The sequence below is a fragment of the Ahaetulla prasina genome, chromosome 2, assembly GCF_028640845.1.
Source record: "Ahaetulla prasina isolate Xishuangbanna chromosome 2, ASM2864084v1, whole genome shotgun sequence".
Classification (NCBI taxonomy): domain Eukaryota; kingdom Metazoa; phylum Chordata; class Lepidosauria; order Squamata; family Colubridae; genus Ahaetulla; species Ahaetulla prasina.
The window spans coordinates 173909462-173935107 of NC_080540.1; the positions used below are offsets into that span (position 1 = coordinate 173909462).

At 39.3% G+C, this 25646-nt stretch overlaps 1 protein-coding gene across 3 annotated transcripts in view; it reads right to left on the minus strand.

The window, feature by feature from the left end:
• Positions 1-2421: 2421 nt before the first annotated feature.
• The window catches only part of SLC38A5 (solute carrier family 38 member 5), a 44005-nt gene continuing 20780 nt past the window's right edge, over positions 2422-25646 (minus strand). For all 3 annotated transcript variants that reach the window (XM_058166313.1, XM_058166311.1, XM_058166312.1), the window contains 13 exons: positions 24113-24228; positions 23734-23807; positions 23093-23185; positions 22717-22798; positions 17558-17640; positions 16446-16504; positions 15851-15967; positions 14998-15077; positions 12932-13032; positions 10250-10374; positions 9103-9247; positions 8056-8159; positions 2422-7633 (listed from right to left, as the gene is read on the minus strand). In XM_058166313.1, the coding sequence (XP_058022296.1) occupies positions 7529-7633; positions 8056-8159; positions 9103-9247; positions 10250-10374; positions 12932-13032; positions 14998-15077; positions 15851-15967; positions 16446-16504; positions 17558-17640; positions 22717-22798; positions 23093-23185; positions 23734-23807; positions 24113-24228 (1284 nt within the window). In that variant the 3' untranslated portion in view covers positions 2422-7528. The remainder of the gene's footprint in view (positions 7634-8055; positions 8160-9102; positions 9248-10249; positions 10375-12931; positions 13033-14997; positions 15078-15850; positions 15968-16445; positions 16505-17557; positions 17641-22716; positions 22799-23092; positions 23186-23733; positions 23808-24112; positions 24229-25646) is intronic.

Below are 25646 nucleotides of genomic sequence, written 5' to 3' on the forward strand. Positions count from 1 at the left end.
ATAAAAAAGCTTCAATCAAAAAAAAAATCCCTCTGGAAAAGAAACAAAAAAGGCTATGTTACAAATTTCAAAAACCGCTACAGAAACATATGCAACCAAATAAAAACTGAATGCACAAATTACCACACCAAGCAAGAGAACCTTCTGCGCACAAATTCCAATCGTGCCTTTTATAATTTTGTCAACAATAAACTTAAAGACTCAAGATCCATCCCACCACTAAAAGATTCTAACAACAAAGAATGCAATGACGAAACAGTTAAAGCAAACCTCTTCAACATTTTCTTTGGCTCAGTCTTTGTTAACTCCGATAACACATATCCGACATTCCACAAACGAACCAGCAATGACTATGATGATTTAACTCACATAGACTTCACAGAAGACAACGTTGGAAAAGCCCTTCACAACTTAAAACCATCGCTTTCTATTGGACCCGATGGAATATGTGCATACTTCTTAAAAAAACTTTCCATTAATATAGCAGAACCCCTAAGTATTATCTTTGATAAAGCTTTCACTACCAGTTCTCTTCCCAAACTTTGGTCACTAGCCACAGTCATCCCTATCTTCAAAAAAGGAGACCCCAGCTTAGTCGAAAACTACAGACCGATCTCCCTTTGCTGCGTCACCTGCAAAGTCATGGAATCTATCATCAACCAATCCATTACCTCACACTTAGAAACTAACAACCTACTCTCCAACAAACAATTTGGTTTCAGGAAAAAATTATCATGTAACTTACAACTTCTCCACTGCAAAAACATATGGACTTCAAATCTCGATCAAGGCAAATCAATAGATGCAATCTACATAGACTTCTGCAAAGCTTTTGACTCAGTAGTACATGATAAACTTCTCCTAAAACTAACATCCTATGGCATCTCAGGACCCCTCCACAAATGGATATCTGCTTTTCTGTCTAACAGACAACAAGTGGTCAAAATTGGCAATGCTTTATCAAATCCTGTTCCTGTCAAGAGTGGCGTTCCTCAAGGCAGCGTCCTTGGACCAACACTCTTTATACTATACATTAATGATCTCTGTGACCACATCTCAAGTAATTGTGTTCTCTTTGCTGATGATGTCAAACTATTTAACACCACAGACAATACTTCTATCATTCAAAACGACCTTGATCATCTATCCGCTTGGTCTAAAAATTGGCAGCTCCAAATTTCAACCAGCAAATGCTCAGTCTTACATATAGGAAAAAAGAACCCAAAAACTAAATACATACTAGATGGACATTACCTTACAGACGACCCCCATCCCGTTAAAGACCTTGGAGTTTTCATGTCAAATGATCTAAGTGCCAAAGCCCACTGCAACTACATAGCAAAAAAAGCTCTAAGAGTTGTAATCCTAATTTTGTGTAGCTTCTTTTCCAAAAACACCACACTACTAACCAGAGCATATAAAACATTTGCTAGACCAATTCTAGAATACAGCTCGCCTATTTGGAACCCTCACCACATCTCTGACATCAATACAATTGAACGTGTCCAGAAATATTTTACAAGAAGAGTTCTCCATTCCTCTGAAGACAATAAAATACCCTATCCCACCAGACTTGAAATCCTAGGCTTAGAAAACTTGGAACTCCGTCGCCTTTGACATGACCTAAGCTTAACTCACAGAATCATCTATTGTAATGTCCTTCCTGTTAAAGACTACTTCAGCTTTAATTGCAATAATACTAGAGCAACTAATAGATTTAAACTTAATGTCAACCGCTTTAATCTAGATTGCAGAAAATATGACTTCTGTAACAGAATCATCAGTGCTTGGAATACTTTACCTGACTCTGTGGTCTCTTCCCATAATCCTAAAAGTTTTATCCAAAAACTTTCTACTATTGACCTCACCCCATTCCTAAGAGGACCATAAGGGGCATGCATAAGCGCACAAACGTGCCTACCGTTCCTGTCCTATTGTTTTTTTTCTTTTCTTCTTCCTATATGTATGCTTATACCTCCTTATATTTACTCATATATGTGTTTATATATTATATAATCTTTTGTATGATACTTACATATATTGTTGTGACAAAATAAATAAATAAATAAATAAATAAATATTCTTCATTTAGTGACTGCCTCATTTAACAATCATTCACAGCTACGATGGTGATGAAAAAGCAACCAATCCTCGTATTTACTACATTTTTAGGTCTGTGAAGCAAAGGAAAGCTGAAGTAAGATCATAAGCACAACTATGATTTCACAAACGACCATTTTGCGAAAGAACTGAATGGCTGGGTCCCACTGTGGTTGCTAAACAAGGATTACTTATAGCAGGTATGTCAATAAAAAGGAATATGTTTTCACACATAAATGAGCATACGGACACATATAAAACCATCATGTCCAAGTTGGATAAAGACGTTCTAAATAATAAAAACAAATTGAATACACAGTACAAGGTCAACAGTTCTTTATTGAATACCAAAATTATACAAATACTGTGTCCTTATATCAAGTTCACATTTTGAATGTGTTCCCTCCTCCCTTAAATCTGGATCCCATTACTATTCCAAGCAGAAAGCCAGCCCCATTTAATGAAAAACAAAGAAGTAAAAAAGCTGAGGCCATCCAGATCCTAGTGGGGTAGAAGTGTTGCAGTGAGGTACTTATTTCATTTGGATAAGAAATTAAGGTGTGGATTTCCACAGGTCAGCGGAGAGTCAAAGTCTCCCAGAAGGTATCAGGTTTCCAAGCTAGGGGCTCAATTGTGAATTCTGCTCTACTAGATGTTTCACCTTACATTCCCACTACTTTGAATTACAGCTGGGCTAGGAGGAAAAGGCTGCAGTTGCTAAGCCACCATTCCCCCACTAGCAACTGCCCACTAGAATCATCCAACCATTATTGTTCCCTAATAGGCCTCCCATCACTGTAGTTTGGTGATGCTATAAGCATGCTTCAAGTCATTAGTGAGGACATTACCTCAGTTTCTCCTCAGATGCTTACAAGCATGCATGTAGTGCAGGCAGCTGGCTGCAAGAAAGTTTTAAATAGCTGCGCTGTAGAGGGAGTGTCAGCAACAATTCTTTTCTAATGAATTTTTCTTTTACACATGCTATTAGGATCTGTTTTGTATCTGACCACCTTATAGTCAGCTTGTGAACTCAAAGTTAGTAAGCCAAGAAGAGCAAAAAGCTCAGGCATTTACCCATTAAACGGGAACAGCATGACACTCAGTGGCATTGGTTTTGAAGAAGCACAGGTCTATTACGATGTGTGAAGTTGCTCCTTCTCAGAATCTGATAAACTATGAGCAGCAATAGGACAAACAGGTTCAGCAAAGGATGTCCCCCCCCCTTTATGCAAAACTTCAATTTGAGTGTTTCTGCTTCCTATGTTGTACAAGCCACCCTCCACTTCAGAATTCTTCTACCCTCCTTTGCCCTGTGTTCAGAAACAGATTTTGATATTGTGCTTGTTCTACGGATGAAGTTTGTTCCATAATTGGGAAGAATTAATTGAATACCACTCCCAAGTAATGAATCTGTTTAGAATTTCAAAGTTCAATGTATATTACCAGATATGTAGCAGAAGATAAAGGTACCAAACATGGGGCTTACTTTGTAATACACCATACAAATTAAATAAAAAGAATACTCTGGCCATGATCATAAGTTTTGCAAATTATGACAATTTCTCATTCTAACTGGAAAAGACAAGATGAATGATGTAACAGATTTTGGGGGTGGGGGGAGAAAGCTAGGGGTATTCCCTCTGGAATGACCAAAAAATAAGATAATATTGCTGAAATTGTTTGGATAATTATTATAATGTACCAACAAGATTTTTAATGATTAGATTTCTATTTACAGACTATCAGCACATTTTAAACCATTCGAAGTTAACTCATGTATACTTTACAGATTGGTGGAGGGAAAGCATTTTAAGAGGCACAGCCCTAGTAGTATTACTACCTTGGAATAGTGCTCTCATTTTTGCTGAGCATATGAAACCCTTTGGTAAAGATACAAACCACTTCTAATTTAACTTTTAAAGGCACAGAGCTGCTGCATGTACTGTCTAAGTATGTTGCAGCACAAATAATGACTATTGTTCTGGACAATATGTGTACCACATTGATGTATTTCTAAGAGTATTGCCTTTTCAAATTAGATAAGATTAATCAGATTTATTTATTTATTTAGCATATGGCAATCAGCAGAGCAAAGCTACAATGTGCGATTTATGTTGCTCGGAGGAAAACGCTTAATTATTATCTAAAGGAAATCATGTCATTCAATTAGGTCCTCCAGAATCTCACCTTCTCAATGGAAAAACATTGAATCCCTAACAGTTCTTTAACTGATAGATAAACAAGAAGCAGCAAATAAAAGCTTTAAAAAATCTGAAGAATAAATGTAGATAATGCAGAACTTATTACATAAACTAGAGATAGGCTGGTCAAAGGAACCCTTCCATTCTCTTTCATTTTCAAAATCACACTGAGGTATTTGTGGTATAATAGACTCAAGATTAAAGGTGTTGTGCAGATGACAGATCAAATTTGTTTTCTGTTTTGGAGGCTATGTCCCAAGCCAAAGGTTCAGATTACAAAAGAATTTCTATAGAAAGAGGAACATTCCTGAGAGTTCTGACAGAGGACCAAGCTCCCTTAGATCTAATAGGCTTTCTTTCATTAGATAGTTTTTATCAGAGATGTCATATAAGTGCATTTAAAAAGATAACCCTTAAGTGTGAGCAAGCAATTAGCAATCAGGCATTGCTACAAGAAGTATTAACACTTGATGAAATGTACACCTAAAATAAAGAATAATTTCTGTTATTTCTGTATAAGGAAAAGATAAATAAAAAGGGGAACAAAAGGCAGAAAGATACCAAATAACTAGAGATTAAAAAGAAGATGAATAATGGAACAGAGATTGTCTTTGTCAGGCTGGGCTTACTACCTTCCTACCCAAAGATTTAGTTTCCAGCCATTCACTGTCAAGGGACATGCAAAATTGCAATGAAAGATCCATAATTCAGGGGGTTTTAATCTTCAGAATTATAGGACTAACGATTCAAAGAAAAGTATCAACTTTCAACTTAAAAGCTTTTTTAACACTTTTTCAAGTTTTTACTATGACACCTTTTAATGCGACTAATTCAAGAATGACTCAAAAAGGTGACTTACACATAAACGTCTCAAAATACAAAAATAAAGTGGCATGTTCTGCTGGAATAGCAGTATTTAGTTTTGTTAAACTATCTTTACATGTAAGTGCTATTGTGGTGGGAAAGATGGGGAGAGAGAATATTTTTAAAAATTCTGAAAAGTGCAATTTAAAAGATTCATGTCAGTGACTATGAAGATGACAGGGAAGATATGTGTGGAAATACAGATGCATTCTTACTTGCTAAATTCCTTAATAGTTTCATTGCACATAACAAAACTACACCTGTCCAGGCAGACGAAAGGTGATCCATGATTAGCAAAACTAACCTACCATTGTTCTCTCACTTCCACTTCAGTATCTCTGAATTGAAAAAAGCAATAATTACATAGAGAAAATACTGGAGGACAAAGATTTAAGACATTATTGTACAAATGTTGGGGAAAAACAAATCTGGTGTGTCAGTTCCAAAGGGGAAAAATATCTAGGAATGCTTTGCTGGCTTGTATCACACTTAAAGTGGTCACTTAATTAATTTATTTTCTCAATTAACTCATTTTCACATACACACTGAGCCCTAAACTACCTAGGTGGGTTTACGCAACATAGTAAAACCACAAAAAACTAATCATGTGTAGCATTTTATGCAAATTCATCCATTAGATTTGTAATCGGCCTGGTTAAATTTTTTGTGCAAATACAGGTAGTACTCAACTTACAACACTTCACTTAGCGAACATTCGAAGTTACAACGGCACTGAACAAAGTGACTTATTTTTCACATTTATGACTGTTGCAGCTACCCCATGGTCATGTGATTTACATTCGGACACTTGACCACTGACTCATATTTATGATTGTTGCAGTGTGCCGGGGTCATGTGATCACCTTTTGCAAAATTTTCTGTCAAGCAAAGTCAATGGGAAAACCAGATTCACTTAACCATTTGCGTTACTAATTTAACAACTTAACAAATATGGCAAGAAAGGTCATAAAATGGGGCAATTAATTTTGGGCTCAATTGTGGTTGTAAATTGAGGACTACCTGTACAGCCTGCCTCTAGTATTTTTTTTCCTAGTGTCTTTTCAACAATTTTCAATCAAGGCTCTTATCATTTTGCATTATCAGCACCATTTGAAGTTAACCGAGCCAATAAGAGCAGATTCAGCCGTAAGAGCAGATTCACATTCAGATACTTCAGAAATGGAATCCTAAACTCAGATGCAGCACTTAGAAATTTTAATCCCTGGGGCCCAGGGAGATGCACCAATGTGAAATCACCAGATGGTGTTGTAGTGTATATAGAATTAACTTTTCTGGATAGCCTCAGAAAAAAAACCTAGCATCATTCAGAGACAGCAAACAACATTCTCCCACAATTTGAGGGACTTGCTTTCCCCTCCCACTAGCAGGGAGTCCTTGAGTCTCCTGCTGTATCGACATGATCCATTCTGCTCTGCCTCCTTGGGTGGGAGAAAATTTCCAAGATTCCGGGTTCCCTAGTTCTCCTTCCTCCCTCGATTCCCAGACCTCATCTATGTCAGAAAAATCTGGAATCGTGGCATGGATTAAATAGGCATTAGGATGGCTATGTTATTTATATTCTTTGGTCTGGTAGCCAGGTCGAAATTAAATAAGAGCAAATAAATTAGATTGTCCGTTGCTTTGATCACACCCTTCCAGGCATGGCATTTCCTTCGCTGTCAGTTGGTATCACTGCTGCGGTCTTAAGTGATATCAGGCAGGAGACTGAGTGATATCAGACACTATGCCTCCATAGCAACCAGCCCCCACCCTCTTCCATGCTGGATAACAAAGGATAAAGAGTCACAATTGTTGAGACATCAAGGCACCATTTGGTACAGTGACAAATAAGGACAAACCAGCCTGAAATTCCTTCCATAACTGTGGAGGCAAAGGAGGAAGAGGAGAATGGGGGGAAAAAAGCCAAACTAAGCCTTGTTGAGAGGCAGCACGATAATCCTGGGCAAAGAAAACCCAAACCAAACCCCACGTCGTTTTGCTGAGACATGCAATTGTTGGTGATGGCACAATATCGCCAGGGAGAGAAAAAAAAAATGGCCAGGAAAATAATGCTGCTACCATAGGAGCCAGCAAATGAAGGGAGCTTAAATTCAGAGGCTCTGATTTAGAGGCCTAGATCTTAGAAGGGCTGTGGTGAAGCCCCGGAGATGTTCCAAATTACTTTGCACTGCCATAGCACCAAAGGGGATGGCTTCCAACACTTCTCCAAAGTGATGGACAGGTAATTATGGTGTCTCCAGGATGAGTGAGGATAAACAGCAAAAGGCACCGCCGTTTCTCTGGCACTGAATGGTCTCCCTGGTTAGAACCATCTGGTCTCTTGGGGTGAGGAGTGGGCTTCGCTAGTGACTCACTCCAGAGCTCTTCCCTGTGGTTACCCAGTCCACGATGATAAAAGTGAGGCTCATCACCATGAAAATGAAACCAAGGGCAGCAAAACACGCAGCCTGTGGAGAGAGAAAGGCATTCATGAATCACTTATTCCTCATAATAATCTCTTTTTTTCAGAGTTTTTAGGAGGGAACAAGAGGCCCCACAGCCCCCAGCAACCCAAACAAAATCTATAAGAAAACATTCCTTATCCCATCTGCCAGCAAGTTCCCAATCACCTTGGGCTCAACAGCCTTAGCTTCCAAAACGCCTCTCCATGCCTCCATGCTAATTCTGGGTGCAAAACTACCACCTCATCTGGTTGCAGTGATTAAAGATTGAAAAAAATCAAAGGAGCCTGGACAGAAACCCACATTCCCGAATAAGCTCCAACCTGCTGGCCTCTTGCACTAAGCCTTTAAGAAAGCTTTTTTCCAATTCTCTAGTATAACTCCCATCTTGTACAGCCTCCGCCCATCTGCTTGCCAATAGCCAATACCTGGATTTTGGGTCTTGATCGTAGTGGTTCTTTTTCATTGGGGATAATTCGGATGTAGAAAATGCTAGGAAGGATGAAGATGAGACTGGGGGCTGATGTGGCACCTGAGCAAAAAAGTACACAGATGTTGCCAATAACCACCCTGCGTTCACAATGCAAACAGCTCCCCTCTCAGCCCTAATACTAGATTGGCTCCGATACAGCTAATACATATCGTTCCCTAGTTATGGGCTTCTGCGCTATGCAAAAGCAAAATTTCCCCTTTCCCTCTTTCTCCAGGAGAACTTGGGATTGTTGTTTTGGGAAACTGCAGGCAGTTCCCTGGGGCAAGGAAGATAACCAAGAAACAGTGATCGACAATGGAGAGGAGAAAGCAAAGATCATTCTTCTTCACTTCCAAATTAATCTTTGAAACTTTCAGAAAATAAAAAAAGAAATCATAAATTGAAATGAAATTGAATTGTAAATCAAATAAATTGAATCAGAAATGAAAAAATCTGATGCACATATCTTTTCTTGACGGAAATAAAATAAAGGCGTAGTTAGTACAAAAAGCTCAATCATTGTTTTATGTATGCACAGTTTAAAGTTATGTCTTTTCTGTTGGTTTGAACCAAACATTCAGAAATTCCACCCTACTGATCTCTTACTTTTGTTGGTAGCAGATCAGCGCCATCTTATGGTCTGAATGAATTCTTATTTTACTTTTGTATATTTTGTTAGATAGTTTTTCCTATTCAGTTGATTGCAGTTACTGGATCCCTATTTAATGCTAGGCAAAAATGTCTATAGTCAACATATACAAGATTTTCAATATATTCTTTTAAACAAACCATAGTTCAAATGAATGCAATGCATAGTTCAAATGAACCATAGTTTCAAATGAATGCAACTTGACTATTACATGTATCATGCTGGTAAAGAAGGAAGAACTGGGTAGCTGAGAATTCTGTTTGTTCAGCACATGAAAACACCCAATACAGCATTGGCAGTAAATCCATAGCTAAAGTGCAATCTCACATAGGCAGAAAAGTGTCCCATGCTTACCAATGACTCCAAAAATATCCTTGATGTTTGGCACAAAAATGACAAGGAGGTTGACAATGAAAAGCAGGCAGATGGCAATGATGACGTGACGGATCCAACTGAAATCTTTCTTGGGGAATAGCAAGTGCTGGATAGCTCTGCGGATCTAGGAGTACAGGGTGTCTTTAGCAAAGAGATTTATGTAGAGAGGGACCTGCTTTACATATATAAATAATTGTCTATTTGGAGATTGACGTATACTATTCAGTTCACACAACTTCCTTTTCCCATGATTAACTGAATCATAGTTTACTCAATTACAGGTAGTTTAGTTTAGACCACAGTTGGGATTGGCAAATCAGTCATTAAGCGAAGTGGTCACTAAATGAAACTGTGACTATACTGATGATCTTACTTCAGCTTTCCTTTGTTTTACAGACCTGAGGTCATAAATGTGAGGCTTGGTGACAAAGTTATTTTTTCATTCTGTTGTAATTACAAACAGTTGTTGTATGAGGCAGTCACTAAACAAGGACTAACAATTGGGCTGGACCACAAATCAGATAACTTGAGTTCATCGGCTAGGCTAAAATGTGGTTTAGTAGTTGCAGTTCATTATCCGAAAACATTCCTGGTTAACCACTTTCCTGAACTTATGGCACTTCAGAGAAAGCATAGTTAACTTGAACTGGTAAAGTTTCATTACTTCTTCTCCATTCACATTTCTTATTGCAGACAACAAGCTAGCCTGTCTTGCAGAGCTATCATTATGGAAATACTCTACACGAAGCTGCTTGTATCATTCTAATAAACTACAATGATTGTTTGCTTTTTATTATTAGCCTTTCTGCCTTTTGGCTATTTATGTCTCAGGGTAAGAAGAAAGGCCCTTGATTACAATGAGCTTACAATGCAGAAACAGGATGTGAAAAGAAAGCAGGAGAAAACACGGTAAGAATATTTCTAAGTATTGTGCTCCACAAATTTAGACATAGTAAAAATTGTATGGACCCATTCCCATTATGAGTGGCTTAAATTTGCCAACTCCAAATTTGACACTGGAGTTGAAGAGCAGAAAAGAGAGCAATCACACAGAGCTCGCTGACCTAGGATTAAGGAGGCGTGGTGGTAAACTACTATAAACTACAATGGGAGAGAAAGATCTTACCGGGAACAGAACCACTGGCACAGTGAGGGTCACAGCTAGGAGTACAGCCAATCGCACACTAAGTATAAGTTTGTCTAGAGGGTCAACTTTGATGTAGGTATGCAACATCTCTGCTTCAACATTCCCTGGCAAAAACAGAAGGAAGGCATTTAGATATCAGAAAGAAGGAGGCTGTAGAACAGGAGTGGAACACTTGTGGCTCAGCGCTACAGGTGTTCCCTTCATTTCTTTTGGAGGGGTGTCTATGGAATCCCCTTTGGATCACGTTACTGAAAGTTCATTCTCCCATTTCTTTTGAGACGAGGAACAGAATAAAATTTTCATGCAAACCCTGAAGTATGTAGTCACAGCTCAACAAATAATCAGAGGAAGAAACTCTCCAAACTCAGCCTTGCTGACATATGAGATGCAACACCAATCCCTTTGTGGCCCTGTGCCCCAGCCTCAATATTACTTATGACCTTTGACCATTAAAAGGCTGCTCCTCTTTTGCTGTAAGATTTAGGAAAAAAAGGAACAAAACTCCCAGGTCTTTAACTCTCCTGTAATTTTTATATACAGTAGTGGCCAAAATTGTGGAAAACTATCTTTTCTAAAACTAGCTAATAACACCACTTTTTTTTTTTTTGGAGGAGTACCATAAAATTACATATCAATGGAAAGATAATTTAATCAAGAATGTAATGCAATAACTTTTATGAAGGATTTGCTATTAGAATAGCAGTTAAAGAAGAAAAGTGAAACATGTAGAAAAAATGAGATATACAAAAATTATCACCATGTCAGTTAATACTTAGTTGAGTAACCTTTAGCATGAATTATGGCCTTACAACATCTTCCCATGGAGTGAATCAAGTCTTTTAGGTCTGCAGCTGTTATAATGTGAAACCAAGATTGAATGATTGCTTTATTAACTGGGTTTTATTGCTGGGTCGCTTCTGACTAACAAGTGTCTTTAGTCGGCTCCATAGATTTTCAATTGGGTTAAGGTCTGGGCTATTCCCAGGCCTTTCCAGCAGTGGAATATGATTATCTTGAAACACCCCCCCCCAAAAAAAAAGTGGTGTTATTAGTAATCAAACCTCAAAAATACACTTTTCCCCAAAGGTTTCCACAATTTTGGCCACTACTCTGTAACCCTGGTATTAAAGAGAATATTTTCAGACACTAGCACTTCCAGATGAGACTCTGGAATCATGGGATCTTTACAAAAATTGCAGACAAACAGAACTTCCATTGTAGCTCTTGCATATTCTGCCCTTCTCTGATCTTTTACTTCTTCACTTAAGCAAAGCAACTTCTTCATGTAGTTGCTACCCTCTGCAAATCAATGCAAGCTTGTCCTGTTTCAGAAGTTCCATTGTATTAAAAAGATATTGATAAAATGTATAAATGGTTTATAATTTCAATTGCCTTAATATATGGTAACTGTATATGGGCTTCCCCCTACTTGTTCTTTACCTATGCATAAAAACGTATTTAAAATCCAAATGTCCTGTTTTAATTTGATGTTCTTTGTTATATTAATTCCCCAGAGACAAAGTGTTTTAAATGTAGATGTCCTTGGTACAAGCTTTAAAAACCAACTACTGCTCTTGTTACACAAGGTTCAGAAGTGTGTATTTTGGAGAATGAAAGGCACCAGACACTTCACTGAATACTCATGAATGTCTCACTACAAAGTCTGTGAGATATGGATGTGAGTGATCTGCAGTACCTTTCCTGTCCTCTTTTAAAAGGACTACATATTTTTCATTGGTAATGTGAGGAACGGTTCAAATAGAAACATCCTCAAGAAACGAATTCAGCCTGTGTGCTTCCTTTTTAGTCCAAAGATGGAACTACATGGAAAACAATCAGAACAAGAAATATCTTACAAACAGGCTGGAAGGAGGTCATGTTGCCACCGGATCTGACAGTTATGATATATACACATTCTTAAGAGGGTATTTTTATCCTATTGCTTGCATGTTAAAAAAAAAACATGGCATATGTACTTTTTTATTTCAGCTTTTGCACAGAAAAAGAAGATGCCAATGGAGGAAGCATAACATACGAAAATATTTTGCTTATCCAATATAAAAAGAAGCATTTCACATCTCTACAGAGGGCTGGCTTCTGAAAATAGACTTCTGAAATGTTCCTCTCCTTTCCAAATATGTTCCTGTTGGGGAAGGGTAGTCCATTAGAGGTAGCTGTTCTGAAAAACTCCGACTCAGCCAATGCAAATGGGAATTCATTTCTTCTTTCAAATGTCATGAGAAAGAGCTCTGTGGAGCCAGCTGAGAAATATCTCCCATCCCTGGAGAGGGAAGGCGATCCATTTACGACATTTTTGCTTCTTAAAGAAAGGTGAAGGGTAATAGGTAGCAGATATTTTTTCCTTCCATGATTTTCATGGAAAATTTAAGAAATCATCTCAGTTTTCTTATATGTTTTAACCAGAGAAGATATTAGTTATATTTAATTGCTTTATGCTTATACTTTGTTTCTATTATTTCCAGTCTGTCTTCTGCATATATAAAAGGAAGGACTACAATCAAAGACAACATGTAACAATTAAGCATCATACCTCTTGTAGCCATGGAGGTCAACCAAAGAGGGAAATTCTTCCTTTCCTGTGTATGAAAGAGAATTAAGTGGCACCCCCAATAGTACATCCTGAGGGGAGTTGTCCCTTACCATAAAAGGTGAGGTAACCAAAGATAGCTGTCAGCAGATACATGGAAAACATGGCCAGGATGGAGACATTGGCTACATTCTGCATTCGACGCTTTGAAGCCCTAAGCAAGACACAAATTTCAGACCTCATTAAAACTTAATTAGGTCTCCAGTTCCTTCACAAAATGGATGAGTGAGTTGGTAGACCAAATCAGAAGTTTGAGCTTCTAATCCTTGCTGCTGAAACCTACCAAGTCCTTGATTGTGCTCCCATGAGGGCCTCCTTCCAAAGAGAGGCCTTGCGGGAACCTAAAGGGCCATGCTACGTGTTTCTACTCCATTCATAACCCCAGATCTGCATTCCACCTGGTACTATATCGAAATCCAGAAATCCAGATTACTGTTCCAGAATCAAAGGTGGTTTACCAAACTGCTAACCAGAGGCTTTATTTTCTGCAGGGAACAATGCATCTTCAGCTTCTTGTTAAGCAAATCCTTCATCTTCTCCTCAGGTCCTGCTAGACTTGCCCTTCACATCAGTCCACAGTCCCATTAACAATTCCTCTGCTTGTTCTTGGAATTCAGTCAGGGAGGAAAGGGAGGTCCAAGTGACAGTGTCCAATAGCTGCTGCCCATCTAGGTTTTGCCATGCTTTTTTTTTCTTTTTCCATTTATAAAAAAAAAAAACATCCACAAAGCAGAAAAAATGAACTAGTTGTCTTTGGACTGATAGCAAGACTTCACTGTTTGGAAATCCCCCAATAGTTATTGCAGGTTATGTACATTTACCTTGAAAGAACAAGGGGGGAATACCCTCCATTTTATTACCCTTTCTATCACCAAAGCATACTTTGCTGGCCTATTTCTGATCTGCATTTCACAATCTTGAGCTTGGTCCATCTGGCCACAACTCTGTATTTTTGAGGTCCTGCTGTATCTCTCAGCAACAAACTTCATGTGAGGCATGAAGCTGCTGCTTACCTGACAAAGACTACTGTGGTTTTATTTTTTTTTTATTTTTTTAGTGCAAAAGACTTTTTGGTAGATGTTATATACAGAAACTCCACATCTTGAACAATTTTGTTTCGTTTTGTCAAATCAGTCGGGGATCAGGGCTATCTTCTTCAGGGAATAATGTCACTTCCCCCAAAGTGGGAACCACTTATGACCAACCATAAAAATGACTGAAACAGATGAGTGGGGCTTGTTCTGATGATGTCAAACTCTGGGTGCGAAAGCACTAGCCCCCAATAACCTCCCAAGCTTTAGAAGATGGATTTTGATCTCCTACATATTCTATCTTCCTGTTCCCCCACCATAACTGAAAGAGTCCCAAAGAAAAGTATTTCATTTGAGCCTTTTCCAATGTATTATCCTCGAATCTGCCGTAACAATAATTCCCATAATCCCTCACAGATTAGGGATAACAGATATTGTAGCTCACAAACCTGGAAGGTATAACACTGGAAAACTAGGAATAGTGCAGTTAACCATGTCTGTTTCTTCCCCATCCAGCACTGCCCTTCCCACTTTTCATTGGGAACATGACTAAATGAATCGATGAGTCGTAGTGTTGTAGTGGCGCAGTAGTTAAGAGTGCAGTACTGCAGGCTATTTCTGCTATTTCTGCTGCCTGCTGCCTGCCTGCAATTTGGCAGTTCAAATCTCACCAGGCTCAAGGTTGACTTAGCCTTCCATCCTTCTGAGGTGGGTAAACCGAGGATCCAGATTGTTGGGGGAAATATGCGGACTCTGTAAACCACTTAGAGAGGGCTATAAAGCACTGTATAAGCGGTACATAAGTCTCAGTCTAAGTCAGGGCTGGGCAACTATGGCCCCTTTATGACCTATGGACTTCAACTCCCAGAATTCCTGAGCCAGCATGCTGGCTCAGGAATTCTGGGAGTTGAAGTCCATAGGTCATAAAGGGGCCATATTTGCCCAGCCCTGGTCTAAGTACTATTGCTATTTTTTAGCATTTTTTCCTCCACAAAGTCCAAATTATTTTGCATATTGTCCTTCTGCTATTCCACATATTCTTTCAGAAAATTCAGAACCTTTCCACTGATGCTGTTAAGTTTTCTCACCTGCGCAGTTCGGTGTAAATAGGAAGCACTTCTGGATGGCAAACAAAGGCAAATGCCAAGATGGGGATTGCGTATGCAGTCTAGAGAAAGGAAAGAAAAAATAGTTCAGTTTTTGTTCTAAACAGAAGGTCTGGAACTCAGAATTTCTAGATTGCTCTTTCTCGTACATATATTGAAGTTATTGTGAGTAAATACAGAGCAGCAGGACTATTTTACTGAAAACTTTATTAGTAAAATTAGAAAGCAGGGTTTATTTTTAATTTTCATTGAATTATAAATACATTACAGTATATATTTTTACAGGAAAAATGGGAACAAAAAAATGCTATTTTATCAATTGCTTTTTCTACCTCCATCGACTTCACAGTTTCTTCTTGATTTGTTATATAAGTACTCAACCTGAGATCTCAAAGTTACACGCACCCCTGAAAAATCTGGGTATAACTTAAAGAGCTTCTTCAAACGTTACCAAAGAATTTTATACTTGCAGAATATTGTTCTCCTTCTCAAAGAAAATCCGTAATTCTGGGTACAATTACTAGGAATAATCTGGGAATACTATTGCCCCCCCCCCAATCCCAGTGACTTTAGTACTGGATGTACTTCAATAAAAGAAAGGGGGGGAAAACAATGTGCTATAGAGATTAAGATGCTGGGCTAAACCCATAGAGATTGAGCTTCAAGTACACCTTCAGGCACAAAACTTACTATGTGATTAGAACATGGTAGCAGACAAAAGTCCATTGATTCACTTGCACCAGCAGATTCTGCAGGCCTCATATAGCCAGACTGTATTTCCCTGCTCTACCATTACGTGTTCAATTTCACTAGATTCAGATACTTTCATACTAACCTGAGAATTGAGAGGAAAGACTTCAGCACTACAGGCATCATGACTGGACTCCATGGTGCAATTGACCACCAGAGTATCATTGAAGGGACAAGGGATCTGGAATTTCTTGTAAATTACCTTTGTGGTAGGAATGGAAAATGGATGGTGAGCATTCAGGAAAGAGTAAATGAGAGATAAAACTCATAAAAAGATAAAAAGGCAGCAATTGCACACTTTTTCCGAACTGCGATTTTCCAAAGCACCAGAAGGCAAGGCAAGAAACAATGGATGGAAACTAATCAAGGAGAGAAGCAATCTGGAATTAAGGAGAAACTTCCTAACACTGAGGACACTTAAAACAGTGGAACAGCTTGCCTTCAGAAGTTGTAGGGGCTTCATCACTGGAGGTTTTTAAGAAAAGCCTGGGCAGCCACTTCTATGAAATGAGTCTCCTGCTAGAGCAGGGGGATGGACTAGAAGACCTCCAAGGTCCTTTCCAGCTCTATTCCAGCTCTATTCTGATTGAAAATCTCTTGGAGAATTGTGGCACATATTTCCTATCTGGCACTTTTTCTTTCCGGGAGAAGCCAGAGTTTCTGGGAATTATGTAACTCACCGAGATGAGAAAGAAACACATACAGGTGAGAGACAGTCCACTGGTGTAACCAAGATAACCTGTGGAAAAAAAGGAAGGGAACAAAGGAATTGCATCAATCTTATAAACAGGATCTTGATAAAAAGCCTCTCAAAAGATTTCACAGCAAAGAAAGCTAAATATGGAAAAGAAAGCCATCATTAATTAGATATATCTGCTCTTAAAATAATTTAACTTGGACAGCATCCTTAGTTCTAAATTGAGGCAATGGTCTTCTCAAATTCAACATCTATATTATAGGGAAAATTTGGGGGAAAGAGTGTAGAGAGTTTAGCCTTGGAGGATGTTTAACAATTGCAAACAACAAATTCCAATGTAGAAAACAGAAATAACAAAGCAACCAGAAAAAATGCACTTTTTTAGTATGTTTATCAAAGTGACATATTGGGCTTTGTTCAATTTACATTTATTTATTACATAAACTGCATAATTGTTGATTGGGTATGGAAGGATTGATTTAATTTTGAATATTAAGTTTACAACATGGGTGATCAACTAAATTCCAAATGGACCAATTCAATGCCATTCTATTGGATTACTACATTGAGTGAGAGATTGGATTAGAGGCTCTTCCCAGAACTTTTTTAACCCTTACATTCTATGATTGTATTAATTTATTTAATCAGATGATAAAAATGCAAGCACACCCAGGTGAAAATCTTCTGTCAGCCCAGATGAATTGAATTAACTTAAGATGTATCAGATTTGAGTTCACAGTTTAAATTCAATCAAAATTCCAATTTGGAAAGTCAATGCAATTGAATTTAGCAATGCACATACTGGTGGGGGGGGGGAAACACTATCGCTTTTCTCCTAATATTATTCTCTGCAACAATAGGTTGCAAGATCAATGTCAACAGAAGATCCTCATAGGAAGCAATGATGATTCCTTCCAGTTGGGGGTAGCACTGTTGTTTATGCCTCAAACTCATAGACTGAAATGCCACAATTTTGCCTTGAACTCTTAAGGTAGAAAACCAGCAGTGACGCAAAAAAGTACATACACATGATCAGGCAATATTTATCCAAGCATGCACAAGCAGAACACAGGACAAACACTTTCTTTCACTTACCTAAATGTTTCATCAGAGCCAAGGGCAGGATGACACTAACGCTGACGACAACTATTAAAATTTGCCCATTCATGTACCATTCGCTGAAAATAAAGCACCACAGTTGGATGAATCCATGAACATTATAGTTACCTCTCTCACTCTCTCTTTCTCTCTCACACACAGAGAGTGAACAGTAGCAAAAAGAAAAAAGAAGAAAAGAGGGCCTGTGTGTTGACAGACGGACAGACAGACAGACTGACTCTTGGCAGGTGCCATCTTTTTTCATCCTTTTATCTTTTTTAAAAAATCCTTTTTAATATGGACTGAAAAGCATGGAGTACACTTTTGCCATCTGGATATTTGACATTTTCCTTCCCAAATTTAAATCTGTATTTATTTTAGTTAGCAAATATAACTAGCCAAATACTACCTGCCCTATTTTTTTAAAAAAACTCAAAAATGAACTCTAACAGATGCTGTACTTTGTACATGGAAAAGGAAGTGTGTCCCTATTAGAGGCAAGACATAGGTGTCAGCCCCACTAGGTCACTATTACCAACAACAATTGACAGTCATCCAGAGGAATCAAGGATAGAGGATTCACTAATTACAGAGTATTTTTCTTTTCTCTCATCCAGTTGTGTCCAATTCTCAAACTGCTTGGGCAAGTCACCATAGTTTTCTTGGCAAGGTTATTCAGAAGTGTTTGCTATTGTCTCCTTCCTAAGGCTGAGATAAAGTGACTAGCCCAAGGTCACCCAGTTAGCTTTGTGTCTAAAGCAGGACTAGAATTCACTGTCTCCGTGTTTCTAGCCTGTTGCCTTAACCACTACACCAAATTGACTCTACAAGAGTGTATAAAAGACACCAAAAGGTCATTTTTTCCAGCTTGAATGATCTCCAAGTACATAAACGTCAAATCTGAAAATTCTCCAGCCAATACAGCTGTTGCTAAGAATTTTTACAGCTGACATCCATGCATTTGCAGGGTGCCAAGGTTAGGAAACGCTTGAGAGGAACTGCTGGAGTAAGTAACACTTATCTACCGATGACCATAATTTGTATCAGTTTACAGTTAGTCCTCATGGGATTGGCCAGAAATTCAGAAGCCCTTAAGAGGCATGACAATATGTAAATAAGTGAGCAGTGAATGACCGAAGTACTTGAGACTTCTCTTGCACTATGCCATTTCTTTTCTGGTTACTTGCAGAGTTGCAGCGGTGCCCAACCAATCTGTTAAGTATTTTATTACAAGGAAACAAACTCTTCTCTGTTTCTGTAGGTACGCAGTTTCCTTCCTCAAACTTTCTTCCATCCTAACCACCCTCTCTTTACTCCAGAGGTCCCCAACCCCAGTGCCATGTCCCACTACCGAGCTGTGGCCCGTTCAGAACTGGCCCGTGGAAGTGGCAGGTGAGCATGCACACAGCTCCATTTGCATGGCGCTCTATGCACACACACATACACACTCCCCTGCCACTCACGTGTCTACCCTGAAATGAATCTGGCTGAAGCCATCTTGGAGGCTTTCAGGGTTGCCACACAAAAGAGGGTGGGGGGAAATAAGCTGTACGCTGACGACACTCAGCTGTACTTTTCCACACCGGACCACCCCAACGAAGCTATCGAGGTGTTGTCCCGGTGTCTGGAAGCCGTACGGGTCTGGATGGGGAGGAACAGGCTCAAGCTCAATCCCTCCAAGACGGAGTGGCTGTGGATGCCGGCATCCCGATTCAGTCAGCTGCAGCCGCGGCTGACTGTTGGGGGCGAGTCATTGGCCCCAATGGAGAGGGTGCGCAACTTGGGCGTCCTCCTGGATGGACGGCTGTCTTTCGAAGACCATTTGACGGCCATCTCCAGGAGAGCTTTTTACCAGGTTCGCCTGGTTCGCCAATTGCACCCCTTTCTAGACCGGGATGCCCTATGCACGGTCACTCATGCTCTCGTGACATCTCGTCTGGATTACTGCAATGCTCTCTACATGGGACTCCCCTTGAGGAGCACCCGGAGACTCCAGGTAGTTCAGAATGCGGCTGCGCGGGTGATAGAGGGAGCCCCTCGTGGCTCCCACGTTAACACCTCCCCTGCGCAGACTGCACTGGCTGCCTGTGGCCTTCCGGGTGCGCTTCAAGGTTTTGGTAATGATCTTCAAAGCGCTCCATGGCATAGGGCCGGGCTACTTATGGGACCGTCTGCTGCCACCGAATGCCTCTCATCGACCCGTGCGCTCTCACAGAGAGGGACTCCTCAGGGTGCCGTCGGCCAGGCAGTGCCGACTGGCGACACCCAGGGGAAGGGCCTTCTCTGTGGGGGCTCCCACCCTCTGGAACGAGCTTCCCCCAGGACTTCGCCAACTTCCTGACCTTCGAACCTTCCGCCGCGAGTTTAAGACACATCTATTTATCTGCGCAGGACTGGACTAGAATTTTAAATTTTTCAAATGTTTAAATTTTAAATTTGGTTTTAAATGGGGTTTTATTATTTTTATCTCTATTTTAAATATTCGGCCTATGTAATAAGTTTTTTAAATTAATGTTTTACTCTGTATATATCTATGTTTTTTATATGGCTGTAAACCGCCCTGAGTCCCTAGGGAGATAGGGCGGTATAAAAGTGTGAATAATAATAATAATAATAATAATAATAATAATAATAATAATAATAATAATAATAATTATTATTATTATTATTATTATTATTATTATTATTATTATTATTATTATTATTATTATTATTATTATTATTATTATTAGATGGGGTTTTGTAGCCAAAACAATAAAGTTTTCCTATGGGAACTAAGGACGTTCTCACAGGTAGCTGGCCAGAGGAGGAGTGAAGTAACCAAGCAATCAGCCAGCAACTGGATTGGACAGTGTAACCGGTAACCTGGGGGAAAGGGGAAACTTTTGATTTTAATTAGATGAAAGCTGAGGGAACTTTTAGAGTCGGCTTTCACCAATTGTGAATTCTCTTTTCTATGGGGGAATTACTTGGAATGGTGACATCATGGAACCCTTCTCTCTCCCGCCCGCCAATCCACAAAGCCGGAAAGGTTGGAGACCGCTGCTTTACCCTATAAGCATGCTCATAAATGTTTGATACATTATTAAAAATAAGTCGTTTGAGAATGTTCAAATGTTACAACCACTCACTGCCCTGAATCCATTATAATATCCTAATATGAAAATTGTGATATTCTGCTTGTAAAGAAATAATCTGTCATTCATAGTGGAATTTTTAATGACAAACATTTATGAGATCAGTTAAAGTAGATTAGCATGCTACGAACCGGAGTGCAATGGTATTGACATAACCTAATTTAAGTTTGAAGGCTACTTTACAGATCTTTTTCCCTTCCATCTTTACCTCAGTCCATATGAAAAAGAAGGGATTTTTTTAAAAAAAGACATACAGGTAAAGTTGAAATGTGGCTTCACTTCCATTTATCTGATTTAAAGCTGAAAAAAAATGAGATAGAATCACACAGTTGTATTTTGACATGTATAAATCTACTCTAGAAATTCTGTCCACTTTACTGTCTGTGGTAACATGGCAATATTCCAGTTCAACAACTTTTTTTACAGTTTAAAATAGTACACACAAAAATGTCATAACTTTTTACTCTTATAACATCTTGTAACGTAGGAATGCTTTTAAATATCTTCCTAATTTTGCACAACACATGAACTCATATTGCTTAGTAACCTTTTTCAAATAGCATCAAAAAAATTCTCACTTCTTTTGTACTTTGACACATAAATGACCTTAGATACAAGCTTTTTAAATGGATATTCCCACAATGTAAATCTCCTTTAAATACAGTTGCCCCTTTTTCCTTCCAACTTTCAACAACATATATGTTTCAGACATGGTTGTCCACTTGTAGGGGAGAAAGACAAATACTAGTGGATTATAATGCTAACATATGCCCCAAGATGACATCTAATAGCATTCCACCAGAATTTGTGGTGAAATTCTTTTCCACCCCTAAAAGGAAACTCAGGGGACAATTTATGATCCACAAGGGAATAATCTCTGTATCTCCTTCCCCCATCTTGTTTCTGAGGGGGGGAGGAGGTTTAAGTCCTGCAAGCAACAGAGCATTGTGGCTTGGTCCCAAATTCTCTTGATCAGGGGAGGAATGTGAATAAGGCACCAAGCCCCAGAAGATCCATTTATAGAAGGAAAAATTAGCCAAAAAGACCAGCTGCTTCCTTCCATAATACTATTCAGAAACCCCTTAGAACAGTTCTGGGGAAAAAAAAAAACGGCTGCCGCAGAGGGAAAGAGGAAGAGGGAAAGAGGTGTAGTCCTCCCATACATACTATCTCTAATTACATTTTAGGTCACAATGGCCATAAACTAGCGCCATAAAGGAAGATCACTAAGAGTTCAAGTCCTGAAATAATTATGGATCTGGTTGGGTTTTATCTGGAGGTCACAAAACTAACTTAACTAGATCAGATAGTGGATCCATTCATCCAATATGCTAAGCTTGATTAGAATTTATCTTGTTTAGGTTTTCTGGTGCCTTAACGTATTATGTGAATCCAACCTATTTAGAGAGTTTATGTTCAATGCATATTGCAAACACAATAAACGGATCAACTCAGTGAACAGATTAAGCATGTTTGGTGAATAATTAAAACCATACTGGACATTGTCAAAATCCAGAAAGTTTACAACTGGAAGTCACCCTAGACTTAGCATGCTATGGCTGAAGAATGCCCAAGGGTAGAGGCAATGCCTAATTAAACACTTAACCCCGGAAAATACCAAAACAATAGAAACTACCTGTAGGATATTTGTCATTCTTTTTGCAGGTAAGCATATAATTAAACCTCCTCTAATATGGATTACAACTTCCACTAGCACTATCTATGTGTTGACTTGAGATGATGTGGATTATACTCCAACAAATAGAGTGTCAAATATGGGGAAACTGGTATATTCAGCTCGCCCTTCCTTCCTTCCTTCCTTTTTTCTTTCTTTCTTTCTTTCTTTCTTTCTTTCTTTCTTTCTTTCTTTCTTTCTTTCTTTCTTTCTTTCTTTCTTTCTTTCTTTCTCTCTCTCTCTCTCCCCCCCCCCCAATTGAGGAACTGCTGCATGTTCATCTGTTCTGTGCAATTTCTAACAGAATGTGGTTAGGAGGAAGAAGAGCAGGGAGTTTTGCTTACCCATTGTTTGCTGTCAGCCCTAAGAAGGTTTGGATCACAAGTGGCAGTTCAGATTTAACAATGAACAAGTAACTGGACATAGCTGTGAAAAGAGAAAGCTGTCAGGATCTCCTGAATTTCCTTTTTGGGGAAGAGTGAAAACAATAAGATGGCATTTGATTGTCCACCCTTATCCTCAGGCTGAACACGGGATATTGGTCAAAAATCATCATCGCCATCGATTTGTAGAAGTCAAGAACACAGTGCCCCAGAGTCCTTCAGTCAGCCTTCTTCCTTGAACTTCATACACATACCCCAACTATCAGAAGCAAATGTATGCAAATATACACCACTTTGTTTTCCCTTTCTGACCCAACAGGGAAGTGGGAAACCTTACCTCCTATGTTGTGTATTGAGATTATGACAGCAGCCACCACTTTGCCCCCATGGCCAAAGGCCTTCAATCCCAGCTGTTCATATGCTCTAATTCCTAAAGAGAAAGAAAGGGTTCGGATAGGTTGGTTTGTAATTCTAGGGTGATAACACTACCGGTCCATTCATCTTAACCACTGTTCAAAATTATGCTCCTTTTATGCTAGCAATCAAACACATTCACCAATCCAGTTCCGGTAGGAATTGACACATTCTTCAACATATTGAGTTTAAAAAAGCATGCACCTCCTTCTTCAGCCACAATTTGCCTGCACAACAAAAAGAGCCATCTTTGAATGCCAGCCCAGCTTCCTGCATGGCCCACTGATCAATTTCAAAACCAAGTTTCAAGGCATCTACAGCCTGCACTAATTCTTGTTAGGCCACAGTCCTTGGAGAACAAGACTTTAATGATCCAAACTGATAGAAGGTGTGGATTCTAGGAACAGCAAAAATTTCTGAACACCACTCTGAAATCCCTTATTAGAATGCAGCCCTGCATTCTATTAGTTCTATTTCTACCCCCAATGAACAATATGGCTAAGGTCAGCATTTTACCCTGTGGCCCGTAACAAATACTATGAAGTCTCCTGAACTGTGACTTACCAACAACTCCAGCACACTTCAGCAGCAGATGAATGGAATACGAGGAGAGCAAAGCAATGCAGATCAAAAGGATCCTGGAAGAAGGACAACAATGAATGTCAGCCCAATCAATGCTTCTTTCACAGAAATGGACCAACTCTGGAATGCCTCTTCTATGGAGACAATGAGAACTCTTTCCAATCCTCATCTGGACTGTGAGTTCTAGCCCAACCCTAATTGAATTCACAAATTCCATCCAATCCCTGCTTGGGAATTAGTTCTTACAATCCATCCAGCAGCAGACCCCACAGGTGGAAACCATGGCTGAATTTCTACTTGCTTCCTCCCCCTTGGATTGTGGATTTTTTCCTGGGTACCATGCTGTGGGAGTTACACTCACACAAAGAGGGTGATTCCCGTATTCCTCATGGCATAGGCCAGGCCCAGGATGCCACTCCCCATGATGGCGTTGCTCAGATTAAAGACTGACATCCCAAACGAAGTCTTTCCCTCAAACTGCAGCCAAGATTTAAGAAAAGAAACAAAAACCAAATTTCAGAATTTGGGTGGAAAAAAGCCTTTGGGCCATATGGAAAACAAAGCACTAATCCTAATAGAGGTATAATACATGAGGATGAAGGGGAAAAACAATACCAACCATTAACGATCCAAGGGTCACCCAGAAACGAAAGTTGAAGTGGCAGAACATTTGGCCTGCATGAATGTCCCTATAAAGCAAGGGTCTCCAACCTTGGCAACTTTAAGCCTGGAGGACTTCAACTCCCAGAATTCCCCAGCAGCAAAGCTGGCTGGGGAATTCTGGGAGTTGAAGTCCACCAGGCTTAAAGTTGCCAAGGTTGGAGACCCCTGCTATAAAGTTACCAATTATTATACAGTGACCAACATATTGCACTGTACCAGTCTGATTCTTACAGATTTATACTTTATGCCATGTATTTTTGGAGGTCCGCATTTGACTCAAGTGTGTGGGAACATACCAGAATGAAGACTACTAAGGCACAACAAAAGATAGTTCTCAAAAGAAGAGATGATTCAGTGTGAAAGAAGGAAGCAATGACAGTCAAATTAAAAAGAACTAGGAGATAACAGAAGTCTATAAAGGTGGGGCTGGTTAAGCCTTGTTGGAAATTGTAAATATAGGAGGCCATGATATAAATAGATAATAAAACATAATGAGGTAATACTTCTAAAATACCTACGTGATATAATATACATGCTAACAAGAAACATCACACATCATGGGCAACATCCAGTAGAAGTCTGAGATATTCTGGGAACCATATCCTATGTCTCATTGCAACAGTTGTGCAATGATATTCTCCCCCCCCCCCATGTAAAAAAAATAAATGACACTTGTACAAGGAAAATTCTTCAATCCTCTTTCATTAGGTCATGCTGGATTGGTAGACACTTGTAAACTGCATTAAGAAATAGCTGAGACATTTGAATTTTACTTTCAATGACAAGTAGAGGAATGGGAATAAACAAAAGCTGGTTGTTTTCATGACGGAAGTAATGTCATGCTGTCCTACTGCAAGTTTTGCCCTTTTGTACAGTATGTGCATGCAACATCATGTTGCACATATAAAAACTGGGTCCTTGGTGTTTGCTGAGCTTATCAGTGCTAGTACTAGCACTGTGCTTGACTAGCACTGATGATATTACCTTGTTTGAGTAATGAAAGGTCTAAAACAGGGGTGTCCAAACTGGCCCTTTGGAGAGTGGTGGACTTCAACTCCCAGAATTCCCCAGCCAGCATGAGCTATAAATTTAAGCAAGTTGCTAGTTGGAGAATTCTGGGAGTTGAAGTCCACCACTCTCCAAAGGGCCAAGTTTGGACACCCCTGGTCTAAAAGAAAGCAACCAAGCTCAGAGAGCACCAAGGACTGAGCTACAATTATTCTCCTTTATTA